A 20794-nucleotide genomic window follows, 5' to 3' on the forward strand; every position below is an offset into this window, starting at 1 on the left:
CAGCACATGAAGGTGTCGAGATCGACTAAGAAATTTGTTATAGCTGCTATTCGATCTTTCGTACAACGTTATTTCCTGTGCTCAATATTGAACGCAAAGAAGGTTTGCATCGAATTTTCTTATGTAAGATCGACACATATGTTTTAAAAATTTTGTTCTAGCTTAAATATATTTTTTTGTTATGAAATTCGGACTACAAAATTGTTCGCAGATTCAATCAGTTTGCACTTCATTCTGGCGAATATCCGTCCATCAGTCCACAGTGAACAACAATTCCATATCACAGAAAAAAACTCACCTTCGTCATCGCTTCCGGAGCCCAGTTTTTCGCCCTGCTCGCTGGACGTCGTCTGATTCATTTCCTCACTGGAGGCATAACTGATACCGCCGTCTTCACCTAATTTGTCTGATCCATCCTGGCCGGGACCGTTGTTCGGTCCTAACCTGTAATCATCGGGTCTATGGTCCGAGGGAACCGAACCATGAATCGAAGACCCAGTGGGCAGCTGTTGCGAGTGGGGAGCTGACTGCTGCTGTTGAATCTGATGCTGAGATTGAACGTTATGTTGTTGTTGTTGCTGTTGCTGTTGTTGGTGGTGATGATGAAGTGTTTGTTGGTGAAGTTGCTGCTGCTGCTGCTGGTGTTGGTGCTGTTGTTGTTGTTGTTGTTGAAGTTGCTGCTCAGCATCGAAAGCCGCCGCTTGTCGAGCTCGCAGCTCGTCGAAATTTTTCATATAATCGAAACTATTAGCCTTAATTGATTTATCGGCTGAGTCATGCAGTTTGCTGTATTTGTTAATGGACCCTTCGATCTGGTTGCTATCGGGTCCGCTACCGGCTCCGCCACTTCCTCCATCCAACAGATGATCGTCATTGTCGGAGTATTTTCGCTTCAGAAGACCAGTCGAGGCTGCCGTCGCCGAAGAAGACAGCTCATCCTCGTAGTCATTCACAGTGCTGTTGCCATCCTCACTGCCGGGTCCTCCCCCGCCATATTTAGGATTTCCGTACCCCAATGCGGTCCGATAGTTTCGATCGACGAAATATTTATTGTTTTCCTTCAGCGACTTCATGTACTCCAGTTCGGCGTGGGAAGGAAGCGCATTATGTCCCGGATGTAGCCCCGGATGATGCGATTGATGATGATGTCCCGCTGCCGGTCCCAGGCCGGACGAATCCAGCGAGGCAGCAAAATCGAGACTCTTGATGTGATTCTGGTAGTTGGTAAGCTGCTGGAACCGATCCGGCGAGGGACTGCTCATGTATTGGCTCCCGAGGGGAACCGATTTGGCAAGCATTTGCTGCTGGTCGCACACTTTGATGTGACCCACTGGGGAAGCACTCAGATCGGTGGCGTCGCTGCTGTCGCCTAGATGGGGGGGAAGACAAGAGATTGAAAAGAACATTTGTTATAATGAGCTGAGCGGTCAGTTAATACTGTAACGGTTAGTTAGATAGGAAATTCAGGAAAATCGAGTGAGAATTTTTAAGCGTACAAATTACGAGAAACGTTAGTTGGTAAGACAGATCACAGATTCTACTTTGATACCCTTGTTCAACTAAACACTGTGCAGTGAAAACCTAAGAGCTATTTATTTCAAAGAGTAATATACAATTACGGAGATTAATCTCCGGAGATTAATCTCCGTTTAAGTTGATCCTATTGCAATTGTTTTATGAATGTTTCATTGTTTATTTGATAGTTGTCTCTCCTCGTAGTAAGGAAGCAATTAAACGGCAATAACAACAAAAATAAAACCACCTCTTTCGGCAACCGCGAAGTATAAAAATTCAATCTCCAGATTTCCATATTCATTACCCGATTACCCGGGACTGGGGGGCTTTCGGTTGAATTCGTCCCACCGATTTGCTAAACCTCTCGTAATAAGTTGATGGAAATTCGTGACAAATTTGTTGACATGATCTAATAACTCAGTTTCGACACGAAAAACCAAACCAAACCGCCACCAACGTTCGAGTTTACGTTCCAGCGCACAGTTTCACGGATGGCTGAAGTGACCTGGGGGCTGCGTCGCCGTCATCGTCGATGCTGATCACTATCGTGGAACGTCGATGAATTAATTACCACTCTTCCGCCCACACACCAGTTTTCTCTCTCTCTCTCTCTCGTTCAGTCTCAGACACACACACACCCGAATGCGGGGTGTTCTGTTCGAAATTATCACCCCCTACGCACAGGCAGATCTTGACCGATATGCATAACATTATGACGATTATATTAATTTGGTGCTCGCGTAATTAAAAGATTAATTGGCTTCCATACAGGCTCGGTAATTTTTTCCACTTCCCATCGAATCCTTCCGCTACTAGCCGTACCACTACTACTACTACTACTACTACCAATACTACTTCAGCCGGATCGTTTTCGAATGGAAATGAGTTTTTATTTTTGTTTTGGTTGAGCCTATCGCCTCCGACATCAGCCGCGAACGATAAGACTGCGAAGGGGTCCGGTTTCGAGCATAAATAAAAAATCAACGAGAAATAATAATAATTTTTATTATTAATTATGTGTGAAGTGATCGTAGTTTCACGAGCTGAACAAATTGGAATGATTTTCTTCCTGTTATTCAGTGCCAGCTGTTTGCTTTCCACTCATTAAATCGATATTGTTTCGGGGGGGGGGGGGGGGGGGGGGTTCAATGTGACTGAAGGGGCCGAAAAATGTAGGAAGCAACAAAAAAACCAAACGTCTAACTAACTTAAATCCGTTGAGTGCCGCGGGTCGGGGGCAGCTGGAAAAATGGATTTTGAAATTAAGGCTATTACTATAATCGAATTAGCTTTAGAGCAAATTTTTATGAAGAGAAGAGACCGACACCGAACGAAGCCCAACCGAGAGCTTCCGCGGTAGTTCATGAAACTATTTGCCCACTTTTTGGAAAGAAAAAAAAAGCGAATGGCAATTATTGTTTCACGGGCTTGACTAGCTAATTACGGGCACGGTGTTCTGTAATTTTCTCCACGAACCCAGTAAAAATCACGATAAAACTGCATACGTGGGCCACTTTCACTCGAAAAGGAAAACCCAGTTAAAGAAGCAAACCAAGAGTCATGTGTTAAAGAACGTATAACTAACCTCAAATTAGTCATAATTTTCCTGCCACGTTGCTTACAGCTCTGGCTAACTGGAATCGCGTGTTCCCTCTAGTGCAGTAGATTTTCCCTGTCCCGCGAACCCTTTGCCGGACATCTGATGTCTTCCAAGGCTATGATTTGACGAATCCCAAGCGGGAAAAGTTTTGTTCCAGGCACTTTGCCGAAGCTTACCGGAACTCGAATTTCGTAAACGCCAAAAAGAAGCATTATTGTGATTATGAAAACTTTGCCACCCCCCAACACTCTCAACCGTACCGTTTGCTCGGAGGTTATTTATTAGCGTGAAAATGTGCTTGGTTAGACCCTTTCACTGGTTAAATTCCAACGACAGCAAGTTTTGGTGGTGTTGGCCAGACATTGGGGAACTTTTGACGAATTAATTACCTCCTGCTGTTGCTGGAATTGAGTTTTCGAATCGCAGAAGACTTGAATATGTAATTAAATCGTAGTGTAGGAATGTTTGTAAGAATTTCACGGACAATTTAATTGCAGCAGTGCTTTTACTGCATCTATTGAAGTTTTTTTTAAGTCGAATAAAAACGTGGGCCATTAAAAGTGGCCGTTTGAATTGAGAGGAAGAAGTAAATAGCAGTTTAAGTAATTGATTATCTGTCATTTGGTTCTATCCGTATTTCTGTCGTTTTTTTGTCTTTTTGTCTTTCTGTCTTTCTGTCTTTCTGTCTTTCTGTCTTTCTGTCTTTCTGTCTTTCTGTCTTTCTGTCTTTCTGTCTTTCTGTCTTTCTGTCTTTCTGTCTTTCTGTCTTTCTGTCTTTCTGTCTTTCTGTCTTTCTGTCTTTCTGTCTTTCTGTCTTTCTGTCTTTCTGTCTTTCTGTCTTTCTGTCTTTCTGTCTTTCTGTCTTTCTGTCTTTCTGTCTTTCTGTCTTTCTGTCTTTCTGTCTTTCTGTCTTTCTGTCTTTCTGTCTTTCTGTCTTTCTGTCTTTCTGTCTTTCTGTCTTTCTGTCTTTCTGTCTTTCTGTCTTTCTGTCTTTCTGTCTTTCTGTCTTTCTGTCTTTCTGTCTTTCTGTCTTTCTGTCTTTCTGTCTTTCTGTCTTTCTGTCTTTCTGTCTTTCTGTCTTTCTGTCTTTCTGTCTTTCTGTCTTTCTGTCTTTCTGTCTTTCTGTCTTTCTGTCTTTCTGTCTTTCTGTCTTTCTGTCTTTCTGTCTTTCTGTCTTTCTGTCTTTCTGTCTTTCTGTCTTTCTGTCTTTCTGTCTTTCTGTCTTTCTGTCTTTCTGTCTTTCTGTCTTTCTGTCTTTCTGTCTTTCTGTCTTTCTGTCTTTCTGTCTTTCTGTCTTTCTGTCTTTCTGTCTTTCTGTCTTTCTGTCTTTCTGTCTTTCTGTCTTTCTGTCTTTCTGTCTTTCTGTCTTTCTGTCTTTCTGTCTTTCTGTCTTTCTGTCTTTCTGTTTTTTCTGTTCTATACACAGTAATTAAAGCTCTTTTGGGTGAATTAAGGTCATTTTTGATGAAATCCACGCTGTTGTGATGGCAGCACATAATGAATATTTTTTCGGCTCCTATAAATCGTTAGCCAAATCAAAAAATTGTCACTGAATTCTGTATGAATAAACAATAAAAAATCAGTATATAAATAAATAAATGAACATATTACTGATTAATTTTTATCAATGAATAAATAAATGAATGAACAAATACATGAATGAATAATATAAAAGATGAATAAATAAATAAATCAATATATAAGTAAATGCATCATTAAGTATCTGAATACTTTCAATTAAATAATTAATTTGTCAATTAATCGTATGATTAGCCCCATTCTAAAACGAATGGGATACTCCTTCATTAATTAATTTATTTATTAATAAAAAAGAATTCGTAAATGAAATAAATTAAATAAAAGAAGTGAAATAAATAAAATTAATTAAATGGATAAATGAAAAACCTGTTTTAATCCACCTAGTGGTGTAATGATGACTTTTTCATATCAATCGTACTGTCATATAAAATACTGTGGTATTCTTCAAAATAGTTTTCTTCGATTCTTAAAAGAATAACCGAAATCGGTTCGTTTGATCGTCTACTAATAATTACTATCAATTGCAGAAGATTCGAGATCGATTTAGAATTTTTTTTACGGTTTTTTGCCCTTTTCAGTGATGAATAAAATTTTCAACTCACTTTACCCTATATTTCTGAATCCGGAAGTTGGATTTAAATGAAATTCTAGAATTCCGTATGGGGACCACAGGACCTTTTATTTTTGGTTTTGAAAATCGGTCGCGTCATCTATGAGAAATTTTAGAACACATATTTTAATTTTTTTGCACGTTTTACCCCATAACTCCGGAACCGAAAATCCAAATTCAGGAATTTTGAATGGGACCACAAGACCTTTCATTTGAATCTAAGTTTTAAAAAATCGGTTCAGCCATCTCCGAGAAAAGTTGGTGCACTTATTTTCACAATATTTTGCACATTTTACCCCATAATTCCGGAACCGGAAGTCGGATCCTAATAATATTCAGGAATTTTGTATGAGACCACCTATCATTTGAATTCAAGTTTTTGAAAATCGGTTAAGCCATCTCCGAGAAAAAATAGTGCAAAAAACGTTACATACTCATACATTTTGCGAACTCGACGAACTGAGTCGAATGGTATATGACACTCGGCCCTCCAGGCCTCTGTTCAAAAGTCGGTTTTCATAGTGATAAATATATGAATAAATGAATAAAAAAATTATGAATAGATATCTAAATGAATGAATATATTAATGACTAAATAAAATAATATTAAAAGAAATAATAAAAAAAGATAAATATATGAATAAATCAATACATAAATAAATAACTAAATAAATAGATAAAAAATAAATAAATAAATAAATGATTAAATAAATAAATTTTTTAATAGGTAAATAAAAATCCAACAAATAAATAAATAAACAAAGAAATGAATAGTTGAATACTTAAATGAATAAATATTTAATAAATAAACAAACAAACAAGTAAAAAACGATTTAACAAATAAATAAGTTGGCAAATAAATAAATGAATACATAAAGTTATAATAAAAAAAACTAATAAAAATAATAAATATACAAATAAATAAATTAATAAATAAATAAATAAATGAGTAAAATAATAAACTAATAAATATATTAATTAATACATTAAATATCGAATAAATAAACAAATAAACAAACAAACAAATAAACAAATAAACAAATAAACAAATAAACAAATAAACAAATAAACAAATAAACAAATAAACAAATAAACAAATAAACAAATAAACAAATAAACAAATAAACAAATAAACAAATAAACAAATAAACAAATAAACAAATAAACAAATAAACAAATAAACAAATAAACAAATAAACAAATAAACAAATAAACAAATAAACAAATAAACAAATAAACAAATAAACAAATAAACAAATAAACAAATAAACAAATAAACAAATAAACAAATAAACAAATAAACAAATAAACAAATAAACAAATAAACAAATAAACAAATAAACAAATAAACAAATAAACAAATAAACAAATAAACAAATAAACAAATAAACAAATAAACAAATAAACAAATAAACAAATAAACAAATAAACAAATAAACAAATAAACAAATAAACAAATAAACAAATAAACAAATAAACAAATAAACAAATAAACAAATAAACAAATAAACAAATAAACAAATAAACAAATAAACAAATAAACAAATAAACAAATAAACAAATAAACAAATAAACAAATAAACAAATAAACAAATAAACAAATAAACAAATAAACAAATAAACAAATAAACAAATAAACAAATAAACAAATAAACAAATAAACAAATAAACAAATAAACAAATAAACAAATAAACAAATAAACAAATAAACAAATAAACAAATAAACAAATAAACAAATAAACAAATAAACAAATAAACAAATAAACAAATAAACAAATAAACAAATAAACAAATAAACAAATAAACAAATAAACAAATAAACAAATAAACAAATAAACAAATAAACAAATAAACAAATAAACAAATAAACAAATAAACAAATAAACAAATAAACAAATAAACAAATAAACAAATAAACAAATAAACAAATAAACAAATAAACAAATAAACAAATAAACAAATAAACAAATAAACAAATAAACAAATAAACAAATAAACAAATAAACAAATAAACAAATAAACAAATAAACAAATAAACAAATAAACAAATAAACAAATAAACAAATAAACAAATAAACAAATAAACAAATAAACAAATAAACAAATAAACAAATAAACAAATAAACAAATAAACAAATAAACAAATAAACAAATAAACAAATAAACAAATAAACAAATAAACAAATAAACAAATAAACAAATAAACAAATAAACAAATAAACAAATAAACAAATAAACATAATACATAAATAAATAAATCAACAAGTTAATAAATTAATGAAATTACAAATTTTTAAATTGAATTATTATTAAATATTTAAATATAAATGAAAAATTATTGAATATTTAAAAATAAATTAATATAAATAATATATATGCCAATACGCAAATAATATTTATACAAATAAATAAATAACGAGTAGATAAATAAGGAATAAAAAATTAAATAAATAAATGAATGAATAAATAAATGATTGATTTTACTAATAAATATCTGAACAATTTAAATTGAATATTTAACAAGTCTGTTAATTAAATGATTAGCCTCATTATAAAGAGAATGGGATACTCCTTTACTATCTCAGTAGATTTATTCATGGGTTGAATAGCCAATGGAAGCAACCTGGCTTCAAGGCTTGATTTGATCGGCGATAGAAATACCAAACTTCGCCTTCCCGGTGGATTTTAAATTCGAAAGCCATGAAATTATTAAATATCCAGAACTTTTTGATAACAGAGAGTTTGTTTTGCGAAAAAAGTACACATATGCAGTTCTAATTTAGTCTTCTCTACCACCTAGGAGCTCAAACGCTCAAACAACAACGCAGGCGCACAGTTTTCTATACGTACTTTGTGGTGACCAGCAAATCAAAGCTCATCAACGACCAGGCTATCAGGAAGGATATTGCATGTAGGGTAATATTTTTGAAGTGTTACTCATGAGTAATATCAGAAATTAACTGCAAATCAGGTCCGATTTGCACTTTATCTTGAGTAGTCTTTGGAAATCTAAAGAATACCCTACAAATAATATACACTGAAAAAACCCGCAAAGCCTTTTCGACAGGAACTAATATTAAACGAAATATGAACGGGCTCTCCGAAAGATTGGGTTGAAGACCTACCAGTAGTGCTCTGAATTGAGATATCACCGAATAACCAGCATGACATTCCAGTTGATTGTTTGCGTAATATTCCAGTTGATTTCTGTGAATTTAAGTATTTAGGTCGAGTTGGCGGTTCAATGCGTAGAACGTTGACGTAATAAGCTAGTTGTCGTATGTTCTAACTCGGACCAGGAAGGATTATTAGTGTCAGTTGGATTGTAGCATCAGGCATACAATTATTTTGTACGTTTTGAGTCGACTGTCTGCTGAAACCGAAGGTTAACTTCCACATACGGAATGTAGTATCAAGGCTTTGCTTTTTTAGTTTAGAATATTGGATGAGCCTCGAAACACTTCGTCATTGAGCAGGTTTTCTGTGTTGCTCCTCTCTAACACTGTTTTTATAATGTGGTATATTTATTTCATCAAAAATAATAAATTCAAGAACTGATCTAAAACCTCAAGAGGGAGCGAAAAAAACAATGCCCACCTTCTCTGTAATATGAAGGTCCAATTTTTATTGCCAAACAATTAAATATTTCATAATTCATAATATTATCATAATTTGTTAAATCAATATTATAGTTCCTAATCATTTGCGATAACCGGTACCACTAACAATACTTATCTTTTAGTAAATATCCAAATAAAACATGTGCACATTGAACAAAATTATACTATTCAGGACATCCAAGAGTTACCTAGAAGCTCAGCTTCTCCACCTACGAAACCCTTCACATCGATTGAGCCGTCGGTTTGCGCAAAACAAAATTAATTTATATACCCATCGTACGGAAATCATTTCGGTATCCAGTGAGTAAACCATCAAGCAGTAATGAAATTAAGCTCCTTCATTTCAAGCGTCTTCGGCGGAATGGGAGTGACCTCAACCACTAATGGACCGTGCGCTCGTGTGTATCCGTTTCTGCTTTTAATGATTAATTAAGTGCTAAAATGGATGTCTTTCATGTGTTGTGTTGTTGCTTCTCGTTGTTACCCTTAACGGAATAATGTTATTTATCCACATCATTCGCTGCGAACGTTGGGTTAACGCTTAAACGCTGTGAAGGTTCCGCACCTAACCCGAATCAAGTGTGAGCATAAAATCCCTTTCACATACACAAAAGCTTGGGTTAACAAAAACCCAAGCATTAATAAATCAATCAAGCAGAGTTTATTAATTTATCTTCAGGCAGATGCCCCTCACTTTGGCCGGCCGAGCCGGAGGAAGTTCGTTTGTGGACCAACACTTGTGCAACCGAGCAAAGATCGACAGTTGGACAGGTGATGGCTGTAAGCTGGAAGCGACCGAAAACGACAGTTGAACAGCTAAAATAAGGCGTTTTGATCAGGCGGAAGATTTTCATTAGCAGTCAATAAAAACATTTTCCGCGCTGGTGGCGGCAGCCATCCAAATTCCCCTCGCCGGTTGGAATGGAAGGTACGGCACTTCACGAGGCTTTGATCGGAGTCTTAATGGAGCTTAATCTGGCGAAAAAGAATTTAAATTTAATTATGCCAGTTGGTTTGATTGAGAGCTGCTCCATTCGACGGTTGCATTGTTGGCTCATTATGAGCCAACGAGCCACTCTCCAAATGGCTTCACAGTTCACTGGAATCCCTTCGGATTTTCGTTCGATGAAACGAAACTGATTCAACTGATTGAACGTATCAGATGCTCATCCGATTCAATCTCGTATCAAGATCCATCCATCTCTCACTGGCGGCATTGTGCGCTTGTTCGTCAATAGAGGTAGGAACAGAATGAGAATCAAATCCGCCAATTTGCGAAAACAGCTGCTGCAGTCCGGATCATCTCTTCCTCCTCTAAAAACAACAATTAGCACATTCATGCCAAACAGTATCGCACTTTGGAACCCCTTCTTTTTTCTTTTTTTTTTTTGGCAAGGCGTTACTGCCGGGTTGAGTGCTTTGGAGATCACTTCAGCACTACACTTCGGAGTGGATGAGAGCGGGAAACGTTCATTGAATCGTAACGAGCCAAAGTGCCCGAAACTGACTACGATAACCATCGCAACCATACGCAACAATCGCTGGAACTACTTGGGAGGTACTCGAATGATGCCTGTTTTTCTCCTCTATTCCCCTCTATTAGTTTGCATTCCTCGGTAATAAATCCCTTGGCAGCTGACTGATTGGAACGACGCTAGTACAATTATGGCAGCTTTAATTCAGCTTCCATAGGCAGTGCTGATTTTTTTTTGCAAATCTTCGAACTTGAACCGGCTTGATGATGCCGGTAATAGAACCCACCCTCTAATCCGCCATAAATCGATTAAACAGTTTGCTTTCATTGTCTTAATGTTTCCATTTCTTGTTTTTCTTCTTTAGTCTGCAACCCAGTCTAATCTCATCAACGAAAACAAGCGGATTATCAATGTTTCTGCGGTTCATGGTTCGAGTGTTACACCCCATCGAATCACAACGAAACTACAAATCGCTCGGTTTCCTGATCCAGACAAGATGTTTCGATTTAAACACAGCATGATTTTAGTTTAGTTCTGTGTTCGGTGTCTCGAATGCGGCAATCGACCGACCGATTGTCTGCCCGTCCATCCGTTTGCCGAGCGCCAGTTTGCCGACCGTAGATTTTAATCGAAGCTTAATTCAGGCTTTCGTTTTTTTTTCGTGCAGCATAGAAGGACACAGCGAAGCAACAGAACAGATAGCAGAACAAACCGAAACGGAATGGAAAAACAACAACAACTGCGCGAGAACCTGTCTAGTCCATTTAGGGGGTGATAATTTAATAATTTTTGCCCTTCTCTTCGGGTCTTGATTTGAGTCAGGGATTGAAGCCGAGATGAGACAAGGCTCTAATCCTCTCGATCCGAAATTCAATCGCATGTTAATGTGAGCTCTTGACAAATTTTCCTGTTTCGGACTGTTTGTGAGACGGAATAAGAATCTCGGAGTGTGTCAGCGATATTGACAGCCGATCTAGATAAGGGTGTTAAAAAGCTGTGGGAACCAGGCCGGAATCGATGATCGACGCGTCCAGAGCGGAGACCCGGCGGACTATCGTGTGTAGAAATCATCCACCGCGCTAATGACTTGACTAATGGAGTCACCTGATACCGGCCAGAGTCTATCACACGCATTTAAAAGCCATTAGGGTGCCGGAGAGTTCCCTAGCGCTCTGTATGTCCATCCACCGAACACAACCGCTCGTCCCGTCGATGGTGTGCACTTCGGGAATTAATAGCAACAACTGAATCATGAGCAGTAAATCACTCTCAATTAAATTGAATTTGAGCGCAATTTAGATTAGAATTTTCCCCGGCGCCGTTTTCCACCAACCACTACCGTTAGACGGCGGGTGGTTGCGGGGTACTGCCACAACAAGTTTTCATTATTCGCGTCCTTTTGTCGTAGTACGAGCTGCAACAAATTATGCAACGTGTCTGCCCGATACTCGAAGGATGTGAATGACGGCGAACGGCAACGAAGGGACGGACGGCGCGTGTTCCATTACTGGAAGTATAGCTATTAAAGTTAAGCGCAAACAATTTCCACACCGTAGTCTTACGACGAGTTGACATGCGAGATTTTCTTTTTTTCGCTTTCGTGTCCTTCGTTCTGGCTCACCCAGTCCGATGGCAAAGGATATGAGGCTTTAGTAAGTTTGATCGTAGCCATCTACATCTGGGGCAATCAGAGGGCGGTCAGAGCGCTCGAGATATACTAAACAAACAATCGAACATTGAAGAAGAAAGAACATTTGAATTTCGTTTGCCGTATCGAAAAAATTCTGAATGATAATTTGGGCTTATTTGGGCCGATATACAGCGGCTGGGGTAGAACTTTGAACGTTTCAAAATGAGGACGAGTATTGTCATGGTGCAAAATTACTTTGTCGTGTCTATCGGTGTATTGGGGCTGTTTTTCTTACAATGCTCGGCTCAAACGCATCAAACGTCGTCTTTAGATCTCTCCCGTGATCCTTTCACTCGGTTGCAGTAGCTCATGATACACCACCCGTTGCGTTTTCGAAAACAAAATTACTACTTTAAAACCGTGGAAACCTTTTCCGACACGTTTACTGAATTGGAGCATGCTCACAACACAATTTCACTAAAATACGATGACTTTCGGCGGCTCTCTTCATATTGAAATAATGAAGAAGAAATCCCCGCAAAAACACAGTACCTTTTCAATATATGTCTGGCGAGGTTAACCACTCGAAAGAAAAATAAAGCACGAACTTGTTTATACACTTATTACTATTCAACTATTTCCATGTTCGCTTTGCTCAATTTCAATACCAATACGCACGAACCTTCCTCTCAAGACTACTCATAAGGTCTTGTATAACGTTTTGACTAACATTTTTTTTTTACATTTTACTTAGAATATTTCCGAACCCTCTGCTTTGTAATGGCCCAGTACATACTTTTCAAATGGTAGTTCCGGTGCATTCAGAAGATTGAAGTCCTTCGGCACGAAGTTGTCCTTGTTAGCCTTATACCACTCCAGAACATCTCTTGAGTAAAAGCACGAGGCTAAATCCGGCCAGAAAAACGTAAGACCATTGTGTGACCATAGAAGTGGAAGTACGAAAGCCTTGGTATTACATTCATTTTGTGGAATTTGGCCATCTGCTTTCACCAGACTTCGCAGCAAATTCAGATTGTACAGAAAAATTGCATGGCTGGTACTACGATCCTATTCACACTAAAAATCATTCCAGGTCGAGGCCCGAATATACAACAATTGACTTCTAAGACCAACGCCTTATGCATTGAACCACCAACCCGGGAAGTAAAAGTACCGATTTTCACAACTGAAGAGCTTCGCTTTCCACATGAGCAAATTGATTGCCAAATCATCTCCTGATTTTTAACATCTTCTGAGATACCAAACTTATGATGAGAAGTGAAAAACATACGTCACGTCATCCATAATGAGACAATGCGATTTTGGCAACATATACGTAAATAGTTCATATAGTCTTTCACAAAAAAATTACTCAAATATGTAATGTGTGTATGTAATTTTTTCGTTCGCAGAATTTTTTCGCAGATGACTGCAGATTCAAATGACAGGTTTTCAGTCGTATATGAAATTCCTGAATATTAACCGGACTCGACTTCCGCTTCCGAAGTTTTGGGGTAAAATGTGCTCGCCATAGAAAATTTCTGAATTTCATTTTGATGGAAACAAATTTCAGACAGTTATACAGAGCGGTGATGCATTTCTGAATTTCATTTTGATGGAAACAAATTTCAGACAGTTATACAGAGCGGTGATGCAAAACATATAAACATATTTCGAAATATTTCGACCCCAGACTTCCGGTTCCAGAAGCACCGGAAACAGTGGTCATAAACTCTAAAATGAGTTTACTAAGTGATAGCTTGACTTATTTTTACAAAGTTAGATTCAAATTAGTGACCTTTTGATCTCATATGGAATTCCCAAATTTCATCCGAATTGGACTTCCGGTTCCGAAATCACAATTTCAAACCGTTATATAAAACGCACCGGTACGTATATGCGCTGGTACGCAACAAGAAAAAACAACACAAGCATAAACATAGGTTAACCCCTGAAAGACCAAAGCTAAATCGGCCAGTTTAAAGTCGAAAATCCGTTTTCGTTCGGAACGTCAATATTCTGCAGAGTTTTTGTTGAACTGTTAGGTGGCATAACGGTTGAACTTAAACTATGTTACTATGCAGTGATGAGTCTAGGACGAAACATAAACAAAATTAAAAACGTTTATGTGCCCTAAGCACAAACTTAGGCTAACACCTGAATGACAACACCACCTTTACGAACGAAGCACACAGCCTACAGCGCTCGATTTCATACACGCGTTAAAGAAAACGAAAACCGGTTTTGATAATACAACCAAGTCCATCGACACCAAAGCAAAGCAAAGTTCTGGCATTACATTCCTTTTGTGGAATTTGGCCTTTCTGTTCAACAGACTTTGCAGCCGATTCTTAGTGTACAGAATCATTGCATGGCTAGTACTATGGATCCTACTGACACCGAGAATCTTTCCAGGTCGGGGCTCGAACATACGACAATTGGCTTGTAAGACCAGCGTCCTATGCATTGAACCGCCAACCCGGGACAAATCGACACCAAGCACACATTATATTATCGTTCTTATCCAATTACTAATGAATCTCGACATACTAATATGATATTCGGAATGTATTAAGTTTAAAGTATTATGTATTGTGGATTTAACGGCGAAGAATGACTTATGTATATTGCCTTATGAAATAAACATATTTATGAAAAAAAAAAAACACAAAATGATTTATATGAACAAGCATCGAGGAGAAAACCGCATGGCGCGCGTTTCTCTTTTTCTGTCGTATTTTTAAGCTCAATTTTCTCCGAGATGGCTGAACCGACTTAAACAAATTTATGCTCGTTTGAAAGCTACTATCGAACCATTGATCAAGTTCGAAGACCAAATGGCTGTGACTTTTGGTTCCGAAGATATAATGGTATAAGTGACGCAACCGGCAATAAGCTTTGTATTTTACGCGCTCAATTTTCTCAGAGATGGCTGAACCCATTTCAACAAACTTGGGCTCGTTTGAAAGCTACTGTCGGGCCATCGATCAAATTCAAAGATCAAATTGCTGTGACTTTTGGTTCCGGAGATATCATTGTATAAGTGACGTAACCGACAAAACGCGTTGTGTTTTTACGCGCTCAATTTTCTCAGAGATGGCTGAACCAATTTTAACAAGCCTATGCTCGTTTGAAAGGTACTGTCGGGCTATTGATCAAGTTCGAAGATCAAATGGCTGTGACTTTTGGTTCCGGAGATATAATGGTATAAGATATAATGGTTTAACCGACGAAACACGTTGTTTTTTATCGCTCTAATGTATATAAGGGTGCCAATATTTTGGGAACACCTCTAATTTCGTGAAGCGCTATTGTTCAGAAGTTTAAGCATCTCGAAGAAAGTCCTCATGCAAAATTTGAGCTAAATCGGACATGGGTATGGGGTCGATATTTTTTCCAAGTCCCAAAATATCGATTAAAACAGAAATTTTTTTCGAGATGACACTAAATCTCGACGTTTCATGCAATTCTAGGACTTTTGGTATCAATTTTTTTTCTATTTTGCTCTCAGTACTAGGTAGGCAATAAGCATTTGTATAATAACGTAAAAATAATCTAAAAAGTAAGAAAACTAAGAGAATCTATCATTTGCTTGTAGTCCCTTTTGAAATTTTTGGGTCGAATTCTTATAATTCAATTTCAAGTTGCAAATGTGCAGAAGATGTTGTAGAAATTTGAGCAGAAAAAAAAGAATCGTGTTTTGAGAAAAACGCGTTCAAAAGTCAATCGGACTATGCCCGCTCGGTGCTCGTGTTGTTGCAAGAGTCACTTTTCTACCGCTTCAAATCTCAGAAGAACTCTTTCACCCAAGTTTTGTACAGTTTTGCAAATGACTTTAAATTGTTTCAGCAGTAACTTCTTCATTCTTTAAAATGCACCAATTTAGTTTTTGTCAAATGTTGATTGAGGTAAAATATTTTGAGCTGCTATTTTTGCCTTTCTCATATAGAAAGGTTATGCAATCACTGTGAAAACCGACTTTTGAACCGAGGCTCGGAGGGCCGAGTGTCATATTCCATTGGACTCAGTTCGTCGAGTACGCAAAATGTCTGTGTGTGTGTGTGTGTGTGTGTGTGTGTGTGTGTGTGTATGTGTGTGTATGTGTGTGTCTGTGTGTATGTGCGTATGTGTGTATGTAACGTTTTTTGCATTAACTTTTCTCGGAGATGGCTGAACCGATTTTCACAAACTTAGATTCAAATGAAAGGTCTTGTGGTCCCATACAAAATTCCTGCATATTATTCGGATCCGACCTCCGGTTCCGGAGTTATGGGGTAAAATGTGCAAAAAAAAAGAAAATATGTGTTCTAACTTTTCTCATAGATGGCGCTACCGATTTTCACAAACACAGGTTCAAATGAAAGGTCCTGTGATCCCATACGTAATTCCTTAATTTCATCAGGATCCGACTTCCGAATCCGGAAATATAGGGTAAATGGTGTTTAAAAATATTATACCATCACTGAAAAGAGCGAAAAACCGTAAAAAGTTTTCTAAATCGACCTCAAATCTTTTCCAATTAATAGTTTTCATCAGTAGACGGTCAAACAAATCTATTTCGGTTATTCTTTTAAGAATCGTAGAAAAATAATTTTGAAGAATACTACAGTATTATATATGATAGTATGATTGATATGAGAAAGGCATCATTACACCACTAGGTGGATTGAAACAGGTTTTTAAATTTGAGTTTTTTCGATTAATTTTATAATTTTGATAAAAGATTCCTCTGTTCCAGTGTACATATATATTTTTAGAGTGTCCGATTGATTTCCTACAGCTTCTTCTTTAAAATCATTTTATTACAAGTAACAGTTCTTGAGTTAGAGTAACGATTCGAAGAAAGTGCATCTAACCTTTTGCAAAGCCATTCAGTTTTAAAAAATTGGTCTCTCCGTATGTGTATAGCAAATCGTTTGCTATGCTTAGTACGTCTGCCAGGTTTCATACTAATCCGAGTATGTAAAGTCTGATGATTCGCTACTCATTACATAACTTTCTTCACAGTAAAAATATTTCATTTTTGCGCTCGAATACCCGATTGCCTTTTTCCTTGTGTTCTTTAGCTTCGTCAAAACCAAACAAAGAAGGAGAAGTAAATTTGATAATTTGCATTGTCTTAATTGATTGAAGTTGAAGTTGTACGGTGACCTGCTAATTTTTGGTATACCACACAAACTAGCAATTACAACATTGACTAATTATTCGTGCTGAATCTCGTTATGCAAAGCACAAGTCAATTAGCAGTTAAATAAACCACACCGGAAAGAAAAATACTCAACGAGTTAACGAACCAAGCTAACGACAGACGGACGGAACGAGAGCATCTAAAACCCATCAGCAGAAGCAGAAAATGGTGGTATTAAATATCACTTAGACAACACTGACGAAGTCCACCGAGAGGCGGTGCTTTATGCCCAATCATTGTTTTCCCGAATGAAAACAGACACAAAATTAGATAAATTAAGAGAAGATATACAACAATTAGTCGCCAGGGGCCTGTGACCGCCGTCTGCGTCAGGAATGGCGATAGATAGGACGGAACACGAACACACCGAGGGTTGCGCAGGGGGTGCCAAGGCAAGTAAGCATGACAAGACAAAAGACAGCCTCTTTGCTGCCATGCCGCCGACGTCAGTTTAGGCTAGCGGAGAAGGCTTACCGTCACCCAAGAAAGCACAGTCTGCCAAATGGGAAACTAATTCAATAATGATGTCGATCTCTTCGGAACCACCAGCCGGGGTAGTTTAAGAGAACAAGTTTTCACTTTCCTACGAGCAAGAACAACAGCACACCAGCCTCTGCGCGCCAGGGATTGTTGGGCTTTTTCCGCAGTCTCGGTTTGGACCTGTCTTCTTTCGTTGTTAACAACGGTGCGCTGCGGTTTGCAAGGATGTTAATCTAATCTCCCTTTTGGGTTTGGAGCATCAGTTCGAAGGCAGCTACGGTAACGACGATCAACCAGATTCTTTATCTGGTATGACAAGTATCCTTGATTGTTATCAACTTTCATTTGAACTTATTCGGAACTTTAGTTTCGCATTCACCCTGTGTCATCCTCTGGTTATAAAAACATACATCTTGAAAAAATTCAAAAGGACGATATTGCGATCTGTTGTTCATATTATTCGTATTCGAGTTCAACAATTCCTGATTGAAAGCATATTTACGATCAACACGTTCTCGAAAGTAATCATTATAAAGAGTGTTTTATTCAATATCCACAAATGGATACGGGGATGATAATTTAATAAAGTAATTATCATCATGTCTGTTCCTTTTGACGGTCAATTTTCGTTTTTACTTACGACCGTATCCGACGTCAGGCTTCGATCATTTCGTAATGATCAATCAGTTTTGTTACCTTCATTGATGGGTTTGGTGCCACACCGAGCATAAGCAAAGAGCATCGTCAGCGATCCAGACACCGGAAAAGTGGTGCTCCGTCTGGATGCAGATGGTTAGAATTCGAGCTGCTTGGCGAAGAAATTGAGCAGTAGGAAACGATATTCACTTGAATATTCAATTTGGATGCCTAATCAAACAATTGCTCTTTGGGATATATCCGATTGGAGCGGTTATAGAAATGACTCTAAAACACAGCAAAATGGACAAGCATAACAAAGGCAATCAGGACAAATCTTGCCAGCCAGTTGTTGTTCGGTGGAAGGAGGAAGGTACACGTGGCCAAGCACACGACGGGAGTAACAGTTTCACAGAGTCTCACTCCAAAGAATCCTGTGCAAACAACGGACCCGAACGACGGCACCCTCGTCTCTGACTGCCGCCCCTCTTAGCTTTAGTCTTACAAGGGACCTTTACCAGCAGCCCGGCTGTAATGGGTTCTAGTGATTTTATCTTCTAAATTGCACCAGACATCTACATTAAGCCGACAGGCGAAGTGGTTTCGGTGTTTCTTGCTTCTTTGTGAGGTTATGTGTGACATAAGGAGGATGGAAATCGGGCTGGAATTTTCGGTTTGGCTTGTTATAACAGTATTTTCTAAGCGAAAATTTGGAATCCTTAATCTAGGGCAAGGAACAAGCTGACGTCTAAAGTAACACACAATTGACTATTAAATTATACTGATTATGACTGAGTGCTGGTAATATTTTTTTTGTATTAGTAACAGTGATATTTCAGCTTTACGTGCCATGATGAATGATCTCGAAATCTAGAATTGAAAGTCTTCTTGATCAAATAATCTAACAACCTAATAGATATTCTAGAAATTTTGGCGCATTGAAAAATACTGCGAATTGTCGGTTATGTCAACAATAAGATTACATCTCTCGAAACGGATATGTTCACCATAGCCCTCACAAACTTGATTAATCAATAGTAGCGTTTGAAACAGCCTAAGATTATCTGAACTCGTTGAATCATCTCTTAGAGAATGGAGAGTTGGCATCACTGAAAGTACGTTGCGGTAGCTAAGTGTTGCTCGTAAAAAAGTTGAATTTCAATGTGTACCAAACAACTTAAAGCAAAGTAAGCGGTCGAAACAATTAATTCGAGTGATAGTGCAGCTGCGCCAAGTGTGAATTTTGCTGATTCGTGAAACCAAAAAATGTTCAAGCTACGGAAATTGCGAATTTATCGCCCAAAATTAAACGATGTCAATCGATCGAAGCGCCATCTGAATATCATTGTCGGTGTTATCAGATGTACGTGGAATTTGTAAAAATCGTGTGATTCAAACTGAAAATCTATAATTGATCTGCAGCGAACCCATTCGCGAGTGTTCATTTTATTTTGTTTTAATGCGAATAGGAGAAGCAGGATATTGGTGACATTGTTCCACATTTTTTTTATTTACAATGACTTATTGTAATTCTCCTTACTTAAAATCAGGCTAGACTAAACTCCGTCGATGGTTCAGGGAACGTTTGATCAATGAATCGTTTTTTCTTCCGGTTAGACGTTAAGTTTAAGACGCGTGCGTGAAGTTTATAACCGTGCAGATATTTCTTGCGATCGCGCTTCACTACGACGTATGCAAATATAGTTTAGCATACGAAAAGGATCCATTTGGTGTTTTATTATTTTGGTCTGGGAGTAAATATTCACATTACTTTGTTTAGCATACACAGAAAGAAATAATGAAATTTACACGAGATGTAAATCAATAGTAACATGGAATAGACATGAGTTGAATCGAAATTTTGATTGAAAACCTTCATCGGTGCAAAACTAAATTGGATTGCATTGAATTTTCAATTTATATAACTGTATCTTTCAACTAACGCTTATTTTGCGATTAAATTATATTGAAACGTACAGAATTGTGAAGTAATTTTATGTTCAATTACCTGCTCCAAATATGTGCATGAAAATAGATGTAAATTCACAAAATATTTTTATCTGTGTAAGGTGTTGTTGTTCAATTGATGGTGATCAAGTGATGTCTTGCAAGTATTACGGCAGTCTATCAAAAAAACAAACAGGACACAATAAATTAAATATATGAACTGATGGCGAACCACCCGACAGCCAGCTGTCCGGAGTTTTACGAGTTTCGGAAGGAATTTCGTATTTCAGTAGGAAGCACATATAAATGCAAAACACGACAAAATGGCAACGTGTACTCGGTAGCCGGCTACCCAGAGCAATAAACTCATGATAATATTATTCGAAAATTTACTAACAAATAACCTCTTCATGTGATGCATGTGGAAATGCAAAGGATTCCTCGATTTCTAGTAGTAACATTCATTGATCTAAAAAATCCTTCCTTCCCAAGTAGATCTGTGTTCGAACCTGGTCGTCGTCGGTAAAATTTTCCGATGAAAAAAAGCGATTAG

General features: G+C 37.0%; 1 protein-coding gene across 3 annotated transcripts in view; it reads right to left on the bottom strand.

The window, feature by feature from the left end:
- The window catches only part of LOC131435718 (retinal homeobox protein Rx), a 126054-nt gene that overhangs the window by 95853 nt on the left and 9407 nt on the right, over nucleotides 1–20794 (bottom strand). For all 3 annotated transcript variants that reach the window (XM_058603875.1, XM_058603874.1, XM_058603876.1), the window contains exon 3: nucleotides 299–1369. In XM_058603875.1, the coding sequence (XP_058459858.1) occupies nucleotides 299–1369 (1071 nt within the window). The remainder of the gene's footprint in view (nucleotides 1–298; nucleotides 1370–20794) is intronic.

The sequence above is a fragment of the Malaya genurostris genome, chromosome 3, assembly GCF_030247185.1.
Source record: "Malaya genurostris strain Urasoe2022 chromosome 3, Malgen_1.1, whole genome shotgun sequence".
In the NCBI taxonomy this organism is placed as follows: Eukaryota; Metazoa; Arthropoda; class Insecta; order Diptera; family Culicidae; genus Malaya; species Malaya genurostris.